Genomic DNA, 20856 nt, shown 5'->3' on the forward strand with positions numbered 1-20856 from the left:
CTCTAGATGAAAAACTCAGCATTAGATTTAAGCCAATAAATAATTCAATTGTTAATCAACAAATGAAAAGAAAAAAAAAATTTCGATTATTCAAAAAACCGAGATCATTTGCCGCGTCAACATGGCCGCCATGTATGATATTTGAATAATAATAACAATAACAATAATTATTATTTACAAATAAAATTGTTGAAATATGTGTTTGTCGGTGAATTGCATATGTGTGTAACTGTGTACTGCGGTAATGCTATCATTGCACCTGGACAAAATGACAATTGGGTTACATTAATTACAAATATAATTTTTTTTTTATAAAAATATAATTGATTTATTTATTGTTTGTTCATTTAACTTTTAATAAAATCTAACAGTTTATCATAATTAAATTTAGAAATATAGTTTTTTTTTTCTTTTTGTTTTCGTTTTATAAATAAAATTTAAAAAAAGAGCCAGTGTTGTTGATATTTGTGTGTTAATTATCAGGGTAATAAAAAATTGAACTGAATTTGTTATTTGACAAGTAAATTAAAAACGTTGTTGAATTGTTATTAATATTGTTTATAAATATTGTTTTAGATATATTGAATAATGTCGTTGTTTAATAAGCCAAAAAGAAATATAAGACGACGTTCATTCAATGAGGAAACTGATGACAATGAAAATAGGATGGAGGTTGATCAGGTCCAGCAAAATAAAGTCAAGAAAAAAAAGGATAAACCAAAACAGACGCTTCTTAGTTTTGGAGAAGAACTTGATGAAGGTTTATGTTTTATAAATTTAACATATATAAATACTAAATTGTAATTTAATATGTATTTCAGGGTTAGTATTAATATTGTTTATGATGTTTTAGCTGATGATGGAGAGGTTTTTAAAGTCAAGAAATCATCTAGGAGTAAAAAACTGATGAAACAACTTGATCACGAGAGGAAAATAAAAAAGAAAGGTGAAGAGAAATTGCAAGTGGACTCTGAAGCACATGTGTCGATTAAAAACGACAATGATTTAGAAATAAAGACAGATGATCTAGTAGTAAGCTATCTCTATGATGTCTTATTAGTTATTAGTGTCACAAATAATTTTTTATTCAATTATTATTTATTAATTAGCATAGATTTTATTTAAAAAAAAAATATATATTGAAAATAATTTTTCTTGGATGATTATCTACCCTGAAGATTGACATCAATTCTGGATGAATTATTAACAGACGAAAAATTTGATATATTGTTCATTTGTATTTTTTCATTTACTAATATGATTTATGGTTTTTTTTTTTTTCATCCAGGTTAAGATTAAAAATACTGGACCTTTGATACTAAATGGAAGAGCAGCAGTTGTTGCTGGAAAAGATGACTATGATTCAGATGAAGAGGAAAATTCATCGAGGCATACTTTCAAGTCAGCTAAATCAGACTCGATGAGGTTTCTTTTAGAAAGTAAATAAAGATTTAGAATTTTATTTATCAAGGGTTAATTTTTCTATTGTGAATATTTGATAATTACTTGTTTTTTTTTGTTTTGTTTTTAAAGGTGGATGTATTCCTGATGCTGCTATGATTCATGCTGCAAGGAAAAAACGTCAAAAAGCAAGAGAACTTGGACATGATTTTATCCCTATCGAGGAACCAAAGTAAGAATTTATTATTTTTAATTAATTTTTTTTCTATGAGTTTTTTTTAATCAAGTGTAATTGACAATTTTAACTTTTGATTAATATTTTTCATTTGGAATTAATAATTACTTTTGATTTGGAAATAGATAATAATTGTTGATTTAAAAAAATAATAAAATTATTGTTTATTTGTTGATCCAGTGTGTTTGGAGCATTGCCAAATATTTTTAATAAATTATTATTATTTTAAATGATCTATTATTTAGTTGATAAATAAATATGCATATTTAAATTGTTGTCTTGATTTAAATAATTTTAGAGAGGAAAAAACAACAAAATCAAGATTAGTAAGAGAAGAGGATCATGATAGAAGTGATGATGATTGTTCACAAGATCGAATGGACATGACTGTCAACACCGAGGCTCGTGATAAAGAAAAAAGAAGAGAAGCATTTTTAGCATCGCAAATTCCTATAAAACGTTGGTATCCTAGAGTAACTAAAAAAAACCATAATTCAGTAAATTTTATAATGAAAAAAATTCTACATCTTGCAGTTTCTGATGATGAGAGTGAACATTGTAATGAGGAAGAAGAATGGGAAGCTCAACAAATTAGAAAAGGAGTAACTGGTGCTCAGGTAAATCCTAAAAAAAATATTTCAACAAAATTCATTTGTTTATTATTAAACTTTTATTAAAAAACATTATTTTTCATAGATTGCAGCTGCTCAACAAGATTCAATGATGCAACAACAATATTTTCATGGTCACATGATTGGTGGGCAAATGGAAATGAATATGATGCCTGTTCCACCACCTCCACCATCAATTCAACCTCCACCAGATCCAACAAAAATTGTTGCAATTTCTCCTCAAGAAATTGTTGATAAAATGCATGCTAGGTATTTAAATCTAAATCTAAAAAATAAATCTATAAATTATAATAAATACATTAATTAATTTTTTTATTCAACAGAGTTGAAAATTTAGTTCAAGTACATCGTCGTCATCAACAAGATCAAATACAATTGCAGGAAGAACTTGAACAATCACGCAAGGAATCAAATGATGCTGAAATACGTGCACCAGAGTTAGCACAACGCTTCAGATATTACCAAGAGTTACGTGGGTATGTCACTGACTTGGTAGAGTGTCTTGACGAGAAGGTGGGTTCACTAATTCATCTTCTTTCCATCTTTTCTTTTCTTTTTTTTCTCATTTATTATTTATTAAATTTCATTATTACTTTGTTATTATTTGATACACATTAAATTAAAAAAAACAACAACAAACAAACAAGTCTATTTTGATTTTATTGTTGTTGAATTATACTTGATCATTTATTATTTTATTGATGATAATACTGGTGAGTATAAAAGCTAGCATTAATTTTTTAATATGCTTTTTTATTTGTCATTAATTGTGTTAACATATTTACAGTAATAAAATTTATTAAAAATAATAAATATTAATTTTATAAATTTTTTTCTTAATTATCAGTTGCCAGAGGTGATTGAGTTGGAGGAACGTTGGTTAAAGCTGTATGGAGAAAGAGCAAATGAATTGATGGAACGTCGTCGTCAAGATACCAGAGATCAAGCTGAAGAAGTAACAGCATCATTACGAGCACAAACAACACGCCGTGGTCCAGATGATGAAGCAAGAATACGTCGTGCAACTGAACGTGAAGGACGTCGTGCAAGACGTAGACGTGCAAGAGAAGCACCATCATTAAATATGTCAAAACACATTGATGGTATGTCAAGTGATGATGAAGTTACTGAACAACAAAATCTTGCATTTAAAAAACAAAAAGAAGAAATTGAAGATAAATGTAAAAATATATTTTCTGATGTTATGGATGATTTTAGTACTGTTAAAGGAATTTTATTAAAATGTGAACAATGGAGAAAAACTGATATTGAAGCATATACTGAAGCATATGTATCATTATGTATACCAAAAATAATATCACCAATAATACGACAACAATTAATTATATGGAATCCATTAATGGAAAGTGTACCTGATCATTTAGAATGTACAAATTGGTATAATTCATTATTATTATATGCACTTGATCGTAAAGAAACTGAGGATACATTAAAACAAGATCCAGATGTTAGATTAATACCATTGACAATTGAAAAAATATTAATACCAAAATTAACATTAATTGTTGAAAAAATATGGGATCCAATGTCAACATCACAAACATTAAGACTTGGTGGTACTATTAGACGTCTTATACGTGATTATCCAAATTTAAATGACATGAGTAAACAATTACAGCTATTATTTAATGCAATATTAGATAAAATTAAATCAGCTGTTGAAAATGACGTGTTTATTCCATTGTTAACAAAACAATCATTAGATAAAAATACATTTCTTCAACGACAATTTACAATGGCTGTTAAATTACTTAGAAATTTATTAAGCTGGCAAGGTTTACTTGGTGATTATCAACTTAAAAATCTAGCATTAGGCTCGTTATTAAATAGATATCTTTTGGCTGGATTGAGAGTATTTTCACCAGTTGATGCATTAAATAAAGCTAATATTATTATGAGTACATTACCACGTGCCTGGCTACAAGGTGAAACAATTGAACAACTTAAAATGTTTGCTTCACATATACAAAAGTTGAGTGATCAATTGGATCAGGCTAATCCTGCTCACAAGTAAGTAGACAATTATATTTTTCTTTAATTAAAATTTGCTTAATAATAAATAATTATTAATTTGTTTTTCTTGTTTTTCTGCTCACAGTGAAGCTTGGGAATATTCGAAATCAATCCTCAAGTTAATCAAACCAACAACATAATTTATATATTATTTGTTTTTTTTTTTTTTTTTTTTCTACACAACTATTGATACTTTGTACATCAAATTATTTATAGTTAAATTTTTTTTTCTAAAATATACTTAATAAAAAAAATTAAATACATACTTAAATTTATTATTCGTTTTTCTTTTCAAAATATTTAATACAAAAAACAACAAAAAACGTTATTTATAATTGTAAATAATTAAATAAAAATAACGTTTAAAAAATAATAAAAATAATTTGAAATTTATTTTAATTAATGGATTTATTATTTTTGTTGAATAATTATGTGTTTATTGATGACTTACTTGGGTCAAAGGTTATCTCATTGATAATTTTGCAACGAAAAAAAAATAAAATAATACCATTATAAAAAAAAAAAATATAAAAAGATAGCAATAGAAATAATAAAAGAAAAAAAAAAAAAAAAATGACAACTTGAAGAATGCAAATAATTGGTAATTGTAAAGATGATTTTTTTTGAATAGAAAAAAGTAGAAAAAAAAAATCTGGTATGTATAGCAGTACAAAGAGGATGATGAGATTGAGGATAATGAGTCGATGGGATAATTTAAAACTAACACGACTTAATGATACACATTTATGTGATAGGGAGAATTGTAGTGGGTGAGTTGGGGTCATCATTTATGATTTGAGTCGACATTAAAAACAGTTGCCACAATATAAATGTTGTTCATCAACACAATGAATTCTCCAGGTTAAAATTACTCAAATTTATTAATATAAAATTAATTAATAATCTTTGCTAATAATAATTTTAAATTTTATTTTAGATATTATAAAATCAACAAATCAATTAAAAATTATATTTGTAACAATTATTTTTTTGATAATCGTGAGTGTGACCTCGACCAAGGAAATTTTCCGTTCTCATAAAACTTATGTTTATTCATATTTGGCTGAATCAAGTTCTGGTGTATTGTTACCATCCAGGGCAGCATCAACATGGGGATTTAAAGGAAAACTTTTTGTTAAAACGACAAATTCATCTGCTGTTTATTTTCAAGTGCGTAGAAATTTAAAAAATTATATATTAAAAATATATTTAATTAATTAATTTATTTTAAATAGTTAAAATCATTAAAAACATTTGTTAATAATGGAAAACTTGGTGAGACATCAGGAGAGATGAATGTTGATGAAGAAGAAGCTGCTGTTGAACTTGGAAAACCATTTGAAATTATTTATAAAAATGGATTAGTTATGAATTTTAGTGTTGAAATTAATAGCTCAATTTGGGCTAATAATATTAAAAGAAGTATTGCTGGAATTTTACAGTTAGATTTGACGAGTTTAGAGGATCAAGTTGCTTTTTATTCACCAGAGGTTAATTTAATTATTTTCATTTTTATTAATTATCATTTTTTTTTTATTTATTTAAAAGTTTTTAATTTATATTTTAGAGCAATCATTATGGACGTTGTACTAGTGAGTATATTACATCACCAGAATCAGTTGATGAAAAATGGATTAGAAAATTTTTAAATCCAAGAGCATGTGTTGGACATCCTCATTGGGCTTGGACAAATGTTCCTCGTATGCAATGTCCAACTAGTAACGAGGTTTTAAATTATCTTTTATATATTCCTGGTAAAAATATATTTCGGAATTTCTGCGCGATTACTCCAAATTTCTGCGTGATTTCTCCGAATTTTTCTTCAGAAATTCGAAGTTACTGAGGAGAAATTCACAGTAATCACGGAGAAATCGAGGAGAAATTGCGGAGGAATATTTTCACCAGGAATATTTTAAGCATTATTTATTTTTAATGATCTAATTAATTTATTTTTGTTGTATTTTAGAATCCAATTATTAAATCTAGTGAACGATTATATAAAATTAAATCAATTGATAATAGTAATGAAATAACATTTGTCAATGCAACCGGTGAAATATATGTTCAACCATTTCAAAGTTTTGGAGAAGCTCAATTTTTATTTACTCGTCAAGTTATTGAGCTAATTGAAGTTACAGATTTGATTGATTATAAAATTGATAATAAATTTGTTGATGTTGCAATTCAACATCAACTTCCAGATGATGATGATTTATCACAAGGTCGAGCTGTTCATAAAAAAGAAGAAATATTTAAATCTGTAAGTAACTTGTTAATAAATGTTAGATAAATTATTTATATAATTATTTAATTTTCCATTAAGATATCCTTGTTGTTGGATCGTTTGAGCCAAAGACTAGAAAATCCTGGTCTCGATACAGAAATTGAAAATTTACACAACACAACAGTGTCAATTTTATTGTATTACCTTGGTAAACTTGATAGATCTGGTCTTCAAGCTGGTTACAATAGTATATCAGGAACAAGTTACAAAGAAGAGACAATTAGAAATATGTTTTTAGAAACACTACCTCAAATTGGAACACGTGATGCAGCTTTATTTATTCTTGATTTAATACAACAAAAAAAAGTATCAGATATAACTGCAATGCAATTACTAACACAGCTACCATTTCATATTAGAAGACCTGATGTACAATTACTAGTTAGTCTTCAGCCACTTTTAAATTTACCAGATAAAATATCATCAGAAGTTCGTAACACTGGTATATTAACATTTGGTACATTAATATACAAAACATGTTTAGTATATTGTCCATATGAAATGCTTGATGATTATGTACGTCTTTATCTTGATAAATTTACTGAAAATAAATTATATGAAATGAAAATGGTATGGCTTGAGGGACTATCAAACATTCAACTTGGAAGAGTTGTTGAATTTTTGGAACCAATTGCTAGTGGTAACAGCTTAGAGTCAAGACATTTGAGAGTACTTGCTGCTTGGGCATCATTACCAACTGCTGCTCTTAGACCTGATGTTGTAAGTCATAATTTACCACTTGGTTTAATTAATAATAAACAATGTTTTATATATTTTTTCAATTTTAGATTTATCCAGTTTATTGGCCAATATTAATTAATCGTACTGAACATTTGGAAATGCGAGTTGCAGCATTGACACTATTGATAATATCAAATCCAACAGCAAATAGAATAATATCACTTTATTGGTACATGCACAGTGAGCCAAATGATCATTTATATAATTTTTTTTACACAACATTAAAATCAATGGAAAGAACAAATTTTCCATGTTACAAACATATTGGTGAAATTGCTGCTCAATTTAGTAGAATATTACGTAAACCAACTGATGAACAACCAATTGCAACTGGTAATTATATATTTGATTATGAAGATACAACAAGAAATTTTGGTGCAATGATACAAAGTATTATTATTGCAAGTCCAAAATCAAATATACCAGAAGTTGCATATATTACATTAAATAGCCATGGTAGTGGAACAAATTTAAATCATATATCAATTTATATTAAAGCAACTGGACTTATGCAATCATTATCAAGTTATCTTGAAAGTCCAGTACGTGTTAAAGATATATTAAAACAATTTAAAATTGATAAGCTAACATCACAAAATATACATTTTGAAATAATAGCAAGAGTACAACAAAAAGCTGTACTTTGTTTACATTTTAATTCAACAAATATTGCAAATGCAATGTCATATTTAACATCATTACCAGATAATACATTTCATATATATAAAAATATGGAATTTCATGTTAATCAACAAAGAATAAATGTACCACTTACAATGGAATCAATACAAGTTACTGATTTAGGTACAAATGTTAGACTTGCTGCAACAACAACATCATTATTTTCATTGAGAGGAAATTTTACACATTTTTCTGGTGGAAGAAATAATCATATGATTGTACGGTATGTATAAATATTATTTATTATTATTGATTATATTTATGGATGATGAATCATGTATTATTTCTGCAGCACAGCTGTTCATGGTACTGAAGTTGTTGAATCATATAATCCATTAATTGACGTTTGGCATTCAGCTGAACGTGCACAATCACTTCATGGATATCTTCCAGCTAATATTACAGTGGGTTTACAAGATAAGCTATTTATATCTTACAATACACCTGGTGGTAATTGAAAAATTTAATTTTAATATTTTATTAAATTTTTGGCTTGTTTATTTAAATGTATTTTTGTGATTTCTATTTATTAGAATATTTAAGAACTGGTATAACTTTTCATACACGTACAACAACAACAATAAGAGGTGTTAAAGTTAATCAAAAATTACGAAAAATATGTAGTAATTGTTCATTGACATTTACTGTTAAACGATCAAATGAAAATACAATGAAAGAAAAAATAATATTTGATTGGATTGTACCTGAGCTTGGTGGTCATTTTAATTTGAAAATATTTGATTGTGAAACACAAGTAACACAAGATGAAATATTAAGTGATATTGGATTTTCACATCGTGGTAATTATCAAAGTTGGCCACTTGCTAAATGGCCATTATTAGCAGCTCATTTATTTGATTATTTTAGTTATGTACCACCAAAAGGAAGTTGTGGTTTAGCTGTGTATATTGATCCATCAAATATTCAACCATCAGAAGTTAAATTTGAATTTATTAAAAATGGTAAATTTCATGTATTTTCATTGACAAGAAGTGTATTAGAAACATCAGAAATTATACAACAATGGACACTAGCAGCTGTTTATGAATCAACAAGTTGGCTATCTGATAGTTTAAAAATAAAAGCAACAAAAACACAACCTGGAGAAAAAGTTATGAAAGTATGTATTGAAATGGAAAAAATAATACCATGGACTTGGGATGATTTAAGTTTAAAAACAAGTGATCCAGCATCAATAAAATTGAATGTCATTTGGGGTTGGTCAGATCAAAGTAAAGGCAAGTGTAATGGTACATCATTGTTGATGAATTTCGTTGGAGAAGTAAGTGAACAACAAATACAAGAAAGTAAAAGTAACAAATGGCCATATAAACAGTGTCGACAAGAATCAATTGGTAAATCAGTATTACCATATACTGAGTCATGTTATGAAGCATCAAAAGAACTATCAACACTGAGAAAATATCAAATTGTTGTTATTTCTGAAAATGTAAATATTATTTTAATTTGTAAAAAAAAAAACAAATAGATAATTTATTTTTTATTTTAAGCTACCGGAAAGACTATCACAAATTCTTTGGAGACTCAAGTCACTTTATGATGTCATTGGAGGAGGAAATAATACAGCTCTAGTTGATGACAATCAACTTGTTGTTAGTGCAATATTTGCTAAAGATTATTCAACATCAACAATGCATGTTAATCATAATGAAGTACCAATTCGTTATGATCCAGAATTTGTTGATACAATTTTAATGCGTACACGTCTTCATAGATATATTGATAATCCTATGCTTCGAGTATTTTTTAGTAAGAAAATTAATTTTAATTTATTTATAGATTGATGATAAATTAATTTTTCGATTGAAATTATTTTTAGGTGTTTGTACATTGACACCTTCGACAATTAGATCAGCTTATAATGTGACAAAAAATGTTGAAGATGATAAAGAGTTTCTTGTTCTTGGACAATGCTATGATGATAATCCAGGCTTTGCATTGACATCGTATAAAAATAATTCTGGGCTAACGTTGGTTATTAATGATGAGTCAGATAATATTAAAATTGTTCCTGATAAAATGGGAGGTAGTATTTACAATTTCAATGATAAAATTACTATCGAAAGAGATTTTAATTGGACGTTTATCAATGGAAAAAGGTAATTAAATTTTTTAGATATTTTATTGTTAATTTATAATTAATATTTTTTTTTAAAATTGTTTTAGAATTCGACTGGATGAAAAATCAATTTATCTATTTTTGAATAATATTTTTCTTTTTATTCATTTTACGGAAGAACAAATTTTATTATTTTTTCCAAATTATATTAAAGAATTTACTTGTGGTGTTTGTACTGCTCGTACTTTTAATTCTAATATATATCATAAAGTTTAATAAATATTTTATTTTATTATGCTAATTTTATATTAAAATTATTTTTAAAATTCACAAGTATTTTGTGATTTTATAAAAATTAATTGTGGATAATTCAAGTTTAATTTTCTATCATAGATGTATGTGATTATCTATTAGACTCATTAAAAGTTTATAAATAATAATAAAGTTTAAATAAAAAAAATATAAACTGTTTTATTTGAATTTATTCAAGAACAACCAAGAAGATTAGAGATTGCCATGAACTGCTGCCGGTCATTTTCTACTGTGCGTATGCGCGGTCATGATATATGCAAAAAAGTCGTACCACTTTGGTACCACGTTGTAAATATCTAAACAACAATCAGGATAATCAGACAGGTGGCCAAAATATCCCTCGTTATTTCTAGTTCTCGAGTCTCGACTTGCATGTGTACTAGTTTGCTTTTTTTTTATTAATACCACGTGGAACCACACTCCATCATTTGCATCTTTGATTACATTTAGTTATGTTTACTAAAAAAACAGGGAGCTTAAAAATATTGTTAAAAATCTTATGATCTTTTTTAATATAATAATATATAAAACGTATATTGAAAATAAAAAAATATTTTATTGAATAAATATTACATTTTAATTTTATCAAATATGGCTGAGCTCGGAATACTGAGTGAGTCAGAGTTTAACAAAATTTTTACGACAACAAATTATGAGGATGCAACATCTTCCTCTGACGAAAAAAATAATAAAGTCAGTCCAAAACACCTGCAGTGGTCAACATGCTTGTAAATTAAACATTATATTATTTTTATTGAATATAAATATTGATTATTTTTTTTAGATCAATCATCATGATGATGATGACTTAGAGTTGGAAAAAATCTCAGTAAAAAGACATAAGAGTGCAGATGAGATTTCGACACGTTTATTCAATAAAAAGAGTGATGAGGTTAGTCTAAAATATATCTGCAGTCCACTGCAGTCAACAAATGCTCGTAAATTAAATATTGTATTATTGTTATTATAAATATATTATTTATTTTCTTTAGATATATGATCATAATGATCATCATTCCTATGCCAAAAATATAACGATTGACTGTATTAATGATGATTGCCTAGCTGTAATATTTATGTATTTGCCAATATGTGAAAGACCAAAAGTAGCACAAGGTATGATAATTATAACATATAAATTATTTAGTTATAGTAATTCAATTATATATTTGTAATTAATTTATTATTTTAGTATGCAAAAAATGGCAGAGAGCACTTGATGATTCTTGGTTTAATGTCAAAAAACTTGAATTAATTTATTGGCGATGGGGTGAGTATCCAAATTATTTGGCTAAATATCCAACAAGTAATGGAATATTCTGTTTTATAAAGTCACTGCTTAATAAATGTGGTCGTTATTTAACAAAATTAGACTTGACAGCTTATGATAATTGTAACATAGTGCCAGTTATTAATGAATCTTGTCCAAACCTTGTAAAACTTCGCTTGAGATTCACCAAGGTTAACGATGCAATGTTATGCAATGCATTCAAGCGTCTATCTAAACTAAAATCATTAACAATTATATTTCGAAAAATCAAAAGAAAGTTGATACCTGTTACTTTAATTTTTTCATTGCTTAACGTTGCTGATACATTGACGGATTTGATTCTGATAAATCCTATAAATTGCTGTGGTCATCTTAAGGCCTACTATAATTTTCCAAAAGAAATTAATTATGTAAGTTTAATTTTACATGTATTACAAAAAAAAAAAAAATTGTTTTTATTCTTGAACATACTTATTTATGATTGCAGGTGATTCCAGAACTAAAAGCTTTGGAAAAATTTGAAGTTGCTGGTATAAATCGTTCACGAGCTTTATTAGATTATCTGACAGATAATGAAATATTTATCACTGATTACTACCGTTATTATCGTCAAGGAATAAAAGCTTATAATTCTGTTTCTTACACGAAATTAGATTTGTCGCATTACCGCGTTACAGATGATAGTTTATATATTATTGCCAATATGTTTACCGTAAAAATACTACATATATTTTGTGAATGGGTAACTGATGATGGTGTAGTAGCAATTTCAAAGATGAATGAGTTACACACTCTTGAATTTATTGGTCGTAATAACGTCACTGATTCTTCAATCAAATTGCTAAAAAATCTGAAACAATTAAAGTTACCAATCAGTAATAAAATTAGTGATGTTTCAGTCACGAAAATTCTTGAAAATTCACCACATATGGAAATGCTCTATGTTGAGAACACAGGTGTAACTGTTGAATTTATCAAAAAAGCAGCAGATATATCAAGAAATCGAAAACAACTATTGCTTTTGTATTATTCAAGCGCTACATTCATACATAATATAGAACAATATGAATCGCAATATTTTGATATTTATATGATTCACAAAGAAAAAAAAAAAAAAAAGGGCCCGATCTGTTTATAAAGAATGTAAAAGTACATCACTTGGTACTATAAATATATAACAATCTTTTTCAATTAAAATATTTAACGCCTAACAATAGTATTGTACTTGTATATAGAATAAATTGTAAATAAATAATAAATTACTAATTATCTATTAGACTCATTGAATGTTTATAAATAATAATAAAGTTTAAATAAAAAAAAATTTCAACTGTTTTATTTGAATCCATATTTGAATATTTATTTCACAGGTAATTGTCAACGTACAAAACCGGAGAAATTCGGAAAAACATCGGATAAAATCTGAGAAATATCGGATCTGATGAAAACCGACACTTACAAACAATCTAAAAACACACGTGATTTTTCAACTACTGTGCGTATGTCCGGTAATGATTCGCAAAAAAAAAAAAAAAAACAAGTTTTTAATGTACCACCATTTTGGTACCACGTGGTAAATATCTAAATAATAATCAGGCATGTAGCCAAGACGAATAAACTTTAGATTTTGAGTCTCCTTGCATGTAGCAACTAGTGAACTAGTAGCAACTTTGCTCTTTCTTGTTCTGTCAATATACCACGTGGAATCGCGATTAGTCATGTTAATTAATAAATAGAGAGTTTAAAAATATTGTTAAAAACCTTATGATCTTTTTAAGTATAATAATAAATATAACGTATATTAAAGATAAATAAAAAATTTTAAATAAGAACTTGATCATAGTAAATCTACATTTAAATTTCATCAAATATGGCTGAGCTCAATATATTGAGTAAATCTGCAGAGTTTAACAAAATTTTTACAACAAATTATGACAATTCAACATCTGACAAAAAAAATAAAAAGGTCAGTCCAAAACATCTGCAGTAGTCAACATGCTTGTAGATTGAATATTATATTATTGTTATTCAATATTAATATTGATTTTTTTTTAGATAAATTATCATGATCATGATGATCTAGAGTTGGAAAAAATCTCTGTAGAGATCTATAAAAAAAGTGATAAGGTAATAAACATAGCTGCAGTCAAAATATGCTCGTAGATTGCATGTTGCATTGTTATTATAAATATAAGAATATATTATTTATTTTTTTTAGATATATTATCATGATGATGATCATACATACGCCAAAAATATAATAACTGACCGAGTAAATGATGATTGCCTAGCTGAAATATTCATGTATTTGCCAGCATGTGAAAGACCAAAAATTGCATTGGGTATGATATTATAATTACAATATCAATTTTATTTGATTTAAAAATTATTTGACAATCGATAATAAATATATTTGTATTTAATTTATTTTTTCAGTATGCAAAAAATGGAAAAGAGCCTTTGGTTATGTTGGGTTTAAGATAAAAAAGCTTGAATTAATTCATTGGCAATTTGAGGAGAATCCTCGTGGTTTAGAGAAATATCCAACAATCGATGGAAAATTAGGTTTTTTAAAATCAATGCTTAATAAATGTGGTCGTTATTTAACAAAATTAGACTTGACAGCTTATGATAATTGTAACATAGTGCCAGTTATTAATAAATCTTGTCCGAATCTTTTAACTCTTCGATTAAGATTCACCTATATTGACGATAAAATATTAGATAATGCGTTTTCACGTCTATCTAAACTGAAAAAATTGACGATTATATTTCAAAATATCGAAAATAAATGGATACCTGATAATTTGATTAAATCATTGAGAAACGTTGCTAATACATTGACTGATCTGAGTCTGCTAAATTTTATTAAGTGTTATTTTTATCCCGAGGACTACTATAATTTTCCGATAGAAATTCGTTATGTAAGTCAAATTTTACATCTATTACAAAAAAAAAAAAAAAAATATTCTTTTTATCTTGACATACTTATTTATAATTGTAGGTAATTCCTGAACTGAAGGCCCTGAAAAAATTTGAAGTTGCTGGTATAAATCGTCCATCAGCTTTATTAAAGTATCTGACACATTATGAAATATTTACTTCTGATTACTACGATTATTATCGTCGAAGAAGTAGATCTCATTTCACTAAATTAGATTTAACACATTACCAAGTTACAGATGATAATTTATATACTATTGCCAATGTTTTGGAGTCCTTAGAAGTACTATATATATTTTGTGAATGGGTAACCGATGATGGTGTAGTAGCAATTTTAAAGATGAATGAGTTACATACTCTTGAATTTATTGGCCGTAATAACGTCACTGATTCTCCAATCAACATGCTAAAAAAACTTAAAAAATTAAAGTTGCCCGTCAGTAATAAAATTACTGATTTTTCAGTCACGAAAATTCTTGAAAATTCACCAGATATGGAAATGCTCCATGTTGAGGACACAAGTGTAACTGTTGAATTTATCAAAAAAGCAGCAGATATATCAAAAAATCGAGAACAACTATTGATTCTATTTTATTCAAGCCTTACATTCATACCTGATATAAAACAATATGAATCGCAATATTTTTCTATTTGGATGATTCAAAAAGAAAAAGAAAAAAAAAGATAGTGTGCTCATATAGACTGTGAAAGTACATCGCTTAAGAGTACGTTAATTAAATCTAACAATTATATAAATTTAGAAAAAAAAAAATCAATTGCATAACTCTATGGTGCTATAATTGGATATATAACAATTATTTTTAATTAAAATAATTAACCTAACAATAATATTGTACTTGTATATATTAAAAAAAATGTAAATAAATAATAATAAAAAAGTTAAACCCTGGTTCTTAGCTAGTACTAAATTTATTTTTATTTTTAAGAAATAAACTATAAATTCACCTTTTATTTTTTTGATACGTCGATATAATAATTATTGTAAAAAACCAGCGAGGGGTTAAGTTTTTTATTATTGTTTATTAACTTTTTTTTTTTATTATTTTGAAAACATATATATAAATTTTTTTAATCTAGATTATTATATTTGATGACTAGTCTTTCACGTGATATATCGGAATCTATAGATGCGCAGTCATTCTCTACTGTGCGTATGCGCGGTCATGATATATGCAAAAATGTGGTACCACTACTTTGGTATCACTTTGGTACCACGTTGTAAATATCTAAACAATAATCAGGATAACCAGACACGTGGCCAAGATATCTCAGTTATCTCTAGTTCTCTTATCTTTGATTGCGTTTTTTTAATATAAACCAGTGAACTAGTAGCAACTTTGCTCTTTTTTTTTATTTTGTCAATACCACGTGGGAACTGCACTACATCATTCGAAACTTATTGATTACGTTTAGTAATGTTTATTAAAAAACAGGGAGCTTAAAAATATTGTTAAAAATCTTATAATCTTTTTTTAATATAATAATATATATAACGTATATTAAAAATTAAATTAAATTTTTAATTAGAACTTGATCATATTGAATAATAAATTTTAATTTTATCAAGTATGGATGGGCTCAGAATATTAAGTGACTCAGAGTTTAAAAAAATCTTGACAACAAATTATGACGAATCAACATCTTCCTCTGACAAAAAAAAAAAAAAGGTGAGTCGAAAACTTTTGTCTACATGCTTGTAGACTGAATATTATAATATTGTCATTGAATATAAATATTGATTATTTTTTTTAGATAAATTATCATGATCATGATGATCTAGAGTTGGAAAAAATCTCAGTGAAAAGATATAAAGGTGCAGATGAAATTTCAACCCGTCCATTCATTAGAAAAAATAATAAGGTGAGTCTAAAATATAACTGCAGCTAAAACATGCTCATAGATTAAATACTGCAGTGCTGTTATTATTTGTTGTTTTCTTTGTAGATATATGATCATAATGATAATCATTCCAATGCCAAAAATACAATGATTGACTGTGTTAATGATGATTGTCTAGCTGAAATATTTATGTATGTGCCAGCATGTGAAAAACCAAAACTTGCATTGGGTATGATAAAATTATGATATCAATTTTATTTGAGTTATAAATTATATAACTTATAATTGTAATTTTAATATATTTGTATTTACATTTTTTTTTAGTATGCAAAAAATGGAAAAGAGCACTTGATGATTCTTGGTTCAATGTAAAAAAACTTGAATTGATTTATTGGCAAAATGATGAGTATCCAAATGATTTGAAAAAATATTCATCAGTCGATAGAGGATACAGTTTTTTGAAGTCACTGCTTGATAAATGTGGTCGTTATTTAACAAAGTTAGACTTGACAGCTTATGATTGTTGTAACATAGTGCCAGCTATTAATGATTCTTGTCCAAATCTCGTAACACTTCGCTTGAGATTCACCTACGTTGACGACGCAATGTTATACAATGCATTTACACGACTATCTAAACTAAAATCATTAACAATTATATTTCGAAATATCAAAGAAAAATTGATACCTATTACTTTAATTTGTTCATTGCTTAACGTTGCTGATACATTGACGGATCTGAGTCTGCTAAATTTTATTAGTGGCTATTATGATCGCGAGGACTACTATAATTTTCCACTAGAAATCAATTGTGTAAGTTAATTTTTACATCTATTATAAAAAGAAAAAAAAGAAAATTGTTTTTATTCTTGAACATACTTATTTATAATTGCAGGTGATTCCTAAACTAACGGCCTTGAAAAAATTTGAAGTTGCTGGTATAAAACGTTCACGAGCTTTAATAAAATATCTGACAGATTCTAAAATATTTATCTGTGATTACTATCGTGATTATCGTCAAGGAATTCAATCTCATCGTTATGATCGTTTCAAGAAATTAAATTTGTCGCATTACCGAGTTACAGATGATAATTTGTATACTATTGTCAATGTGATGCACGTACAAGAACTATCTATAGATTGTGAATGGGTAACCGATGATGGTGTAGTAGCAATTTCAAAGATGAATGAGTTACATACTCTTGAATTTATTGGCCGTAATAACGTCACTGATTCTTCAATCAAATTGCTAAAAAATCTGAAACAATTAAAGTTACCAATCAGTAATAAAATTACTGATGTTTCAGTCACGAAAATTCTTGAAAATTCACCACATATGGAAACGCTCTATGTTGAGAACACAGGTGTAACTGTTGAATTTATCAAAAGAGCAGCAGATATATCAAGAAATCGAAAACAACTATTGCTTTTGTATTATTCAAGCGCTACATTCATACATGATATAGAACAATATGAATCGCAATATTTTGATATTTATATGATTCACAAAGAAAAAAAAAAAAAAAAGAGCCCGATCTGTTTATAAAGAATGTAAAAGTACATCACTTGGTACTATAAATATATAACAATCTTTTTCAATTAAAATATTTAACGCCTAACAATAGTATTGTACTTGTATATAGAAAAAAAAGTAAATAAATAATAGATTATTAATAATAAAAAAGTTGAAATTATCAAGATAATAAATAATTAACAACAATAAATAACAATTTCTTACTCTCTTATTTTTTTATATTTTAATAAGTAATATTTCCATTTCAAATAAACATCAATGATAATTTTATTATGTTGATTTAATAAAAATAGAAAAAGCAAAAAAAAAAAAATTGTACTAATGAATGAAAACGTATAAAAAACGTAAAAAAAAAAAGAAAAATTATTTCTAAATAAATACTAAATAATATTGTCTATAAAATGCAATTATCCAAGTGTACATTCATCAATTTTTCTTCAACCATTTTACTGCAAGAAGGACATGGATATTTACCATTATTTTTTTCCATTTCTTCACGAGCCATGTCATCTCCAGATTCATCATATATATTAGAAACACAAGTTTGTAGATGAGTTCTTAATGAAATTTTTTTACTAACACGTTCACCACAAACACAGCAAATAAAATAAATTTGTTCATTTTTATTTGATGATTTTTTTTGTGTACTTGTTGATGGTTGATCAATGACCTCAATAACGTCATCATCATCATCAGATACTTCAATAGTTTTTGCACGAATTTCAAGGTCTCTTTGTTTATCTAAACATCTATCAATATGAGTATTCATTGATGAAATGTACACCATTTTTTTACAAATAGCACATTTACTTAATTTTTCACGAGGTTTTGTAATTTTATTGTCACTTGTTGAAGTAGTACTACTACTAGATGATCTTGTCATTTCATCTGTAATTTTTGTATTTGATGTGACTGTTTTTTCTGTATCATGTTCAAGTAACAAGCATAGATCAATGTGTTCATTCATTTCATCTGGAGAAAAAAGATTTGAACAAATTGGACAAGATTGCTTTGAATCATCATGTCTCATTCGTTTTAATGGTTGTGGTGTTGATGTTAATGGCGTTGATTCATCACCCTCATCATCAGATAAAAGTGAAGCAAGTGAACTTGGTGTTTTTCGTGTTTTTGATAACCATGAAGATGATGTACCAGCATCATTTATTTTCATTGGATTTTTATTGCCATTAGTTGGTGATGGTGTTAAAAGTACAGCAAGTGAGCTTGGTTTTTTTTTTGGTGGTGATATTAATGATATTGATGTTCATGGTACCAGTTTATTAAATGATTATTGTGGTGATGGTGTTAAAAGTACAGCAAGTGAGCTTGGTTTTTTTTTTGGTGGTGATATTAATGATATTGGTTTATCATAATTTGTGCTAGCAAAACCATTTTTACTTTTAACATCATTTTTTGGAGTTAAATATTTTTCTAATAAATTACTTTTACCATTTCCAGCTCCACCAAGTGTACCAGAACAACTGAAACTTGGTGATTTTGTACTAGTTGATGTACTGGTCGAAGATGTAACTGATTTTAATGAAGATGTTGAACCTGGACCACCAGTTCCAAATCCATGAACTTTATTTGTATTTGTACCAAGTTTAACAAAACCTGATGATGAACTAGAAGTTGATGGCTTTGATACAATATTATTACTATTGCTTGGATCTTTTGTTATTGTTACAAATTTATCCATTGGTGATTTTTGACTATTTGGTATTTTTTTATCATCTTTTTTATTTGTTGGTTTATCATCTTTAGTTGGTTCTTTTATTTTAATAAATGTACCATTACAATTACGCTCATGTTCTTTCCACCAAGTGTCATTTGGTCCAGGTGCTCTGTTCATTGCTCTACGTACATTACCAAAATAAGGTGCACGATGTTGACATGGTCCATTACAACGCCACCAATGTTGTTTATATAATTTAACTTCATCATGAAATGTATGATAAATTGATATAGCAGTACCAGCTGAATCATTAATTCTTTTCATATGTTTACAAAATTCTGGTCCATGGCCATCTCTGTCACGATTATTACTTGTTAAAAATAAATAACCATGTATCATTTCATGAAGTAGAGTCTCAACAAGATCTTTTCGTGGACGTAATTTTAATAATGGTGCACTCAATGTTATAACACATTCACGATTACGTGGATGAAAAGAACATGTCCCAGCACATCTATTAAATTCAAACAACAAAAATATCATATGCAATTTTTATAATTTCATTTAAAATTAATTAACATCTTTTATTTCAATAATTAACTTACGTAGTCATTCGATTACTCCACTTGACCTCCACTGATAATAGTGCATTCCAAAAAAATTTACTATTAAATTGAACAAATAGAGTGTAAATATTAGGAGTTGGATCCAGTATCTCCAAGGTTTTATCAACAATAGTTCTTGGCTTGTAATTTTCTTTATTAACCTGTTTATAAAAATTATAAAAATTATTTTATGTTCAATTCAAAAAATAAATAACATTAATAATTTTTTAATAATCATTTAAACTTACATGATCAGGAAAAACAGCACTTTCTGTCACACCAATAATTTCTTTTTCATCTTCCCACTGATCAGGCCAATCATATGGTTTTTTTGACATTTTAGTTGTTTTTTTTTTCTTTTATAACATTTGGCCAAAAACAATTTATTTAATCGAACTTTATTTTTTATTTAACAATTGAAGATAGACAAAATAAATTCCAATAAATTTAGTCGGTTATTGTTATAAATAATAAAAGTATCAACACATGGATCTATCAACCAAACCTGATAAAGTGACAAACTTTTTTTTTTTTATTTTTTAATAATAATAATAATAATTTATAAAAACA

At 26.8% G+C, this 20856-nt stretch overlaps 3 protein-coding genes across 4 annotated transcripts; 2 read left to right on the forward strand and 1 right to left on the reverse strand.

The window, feature by feature from the left end:
* The first annotated feature begins 198 nt into the window (after positions 1–198).
* Positions 199–4698, forward strand: LOC122853341 (PAX3- and PAX7-binding protein 1). Of its 2 annotated transcripts, XM_044153750.1 has the most exons (11): positions 200–484; positions 577–760; positions 854–1032; positions 1289–1439; positions 1534–1633; positions 1935–2095; positions 2171–2253; positions 2333–2517; positions 2592–2781; positions 3116–4299; positions 4388–4698. In XM_044153750.1, exons 2-11 carry the CDS (start codon positions 589–591, stop codon positions 4440–4442), a joined length of 2460 nt encoding a protein of 819 aa, XP_044009685.1. In that variant the 5' UTR covers positions 200–484; positions 577–588; the 3' UTR covers positions 4443–4698. The 2 variants fall into 2 exon arrangements, with proteins under 2 accessions (XP_044009684.1, XP_044009685.1); XM_044153749.1 differs by having other exon boundaries at positions 199–484; positions 1935–2253; positions 4388–4681.
* Positions 4699–4923: 225 nt separating this feature from the next.
* Positions 4924–10550, forward strand: LOC122853342. The gene is made up of 12 exons (XM_044153751.1): positions 4924–5163; positions 5240–5472; positions 5538–5792; positions 5870–6028; positions 6269–6562; positions 6626–7306; positions 7375–8231; positions 8301–8458; positions 8542–9458; positions 9520–9778; positions 9849–10128; positions 10196–10550. Exons 1-12 carry the CDS (start codon positions 5133–5135, stop codon positions 10362–10364), a joined length of 4293 nt encoding a protein of 1430 aa, XP_044009686.1. The 5' UTR covers positions 4924–5132; the 3' UTR covers positions 10365–10550.
* A 7850-nt stretch (positions 10551–18400) lies between these two features.
* On the reverse strand, positions 18401–20796 carry LOC122851120 (DNA-dependent metalloprotease SPRTN). Its single transcript, XM_044150168.1, has 4 exons — positions 20535–20796; positions 20287–20447; positions 19301–20195; positions 18401–19258 (listed from the first exon to the last, which is right to left on the reverse strand). The coding sequence occupies exons 1-4, from the start codon at positions 20622–20624 to the stop codon at positions 18401–18403; spliced, it is 2004 nt and encodes a 667-aa protein (XP_044006103.1). The 5' UTR covers positions 20625–20796.
* Positions 20797–20856: the final 60 nt, after the last annotated feature.

The sequence above is a fragment of the Aphidius gifuensis genome, linkage group LG3, assembly GCF_014905175.1.
Source record: "Aphidius gifuensis isolate YNYX2018 linkage group LG3, ASM1490517v1, whole genome shotgun sequence".
Taxonomy (NCBI): domain Eukaryota; kingdom Metazoa; phylum Arthropoda; class Insecta; order Hymenoptera; family Braconidae; genus Aphidius; species Aphidius gifuensis.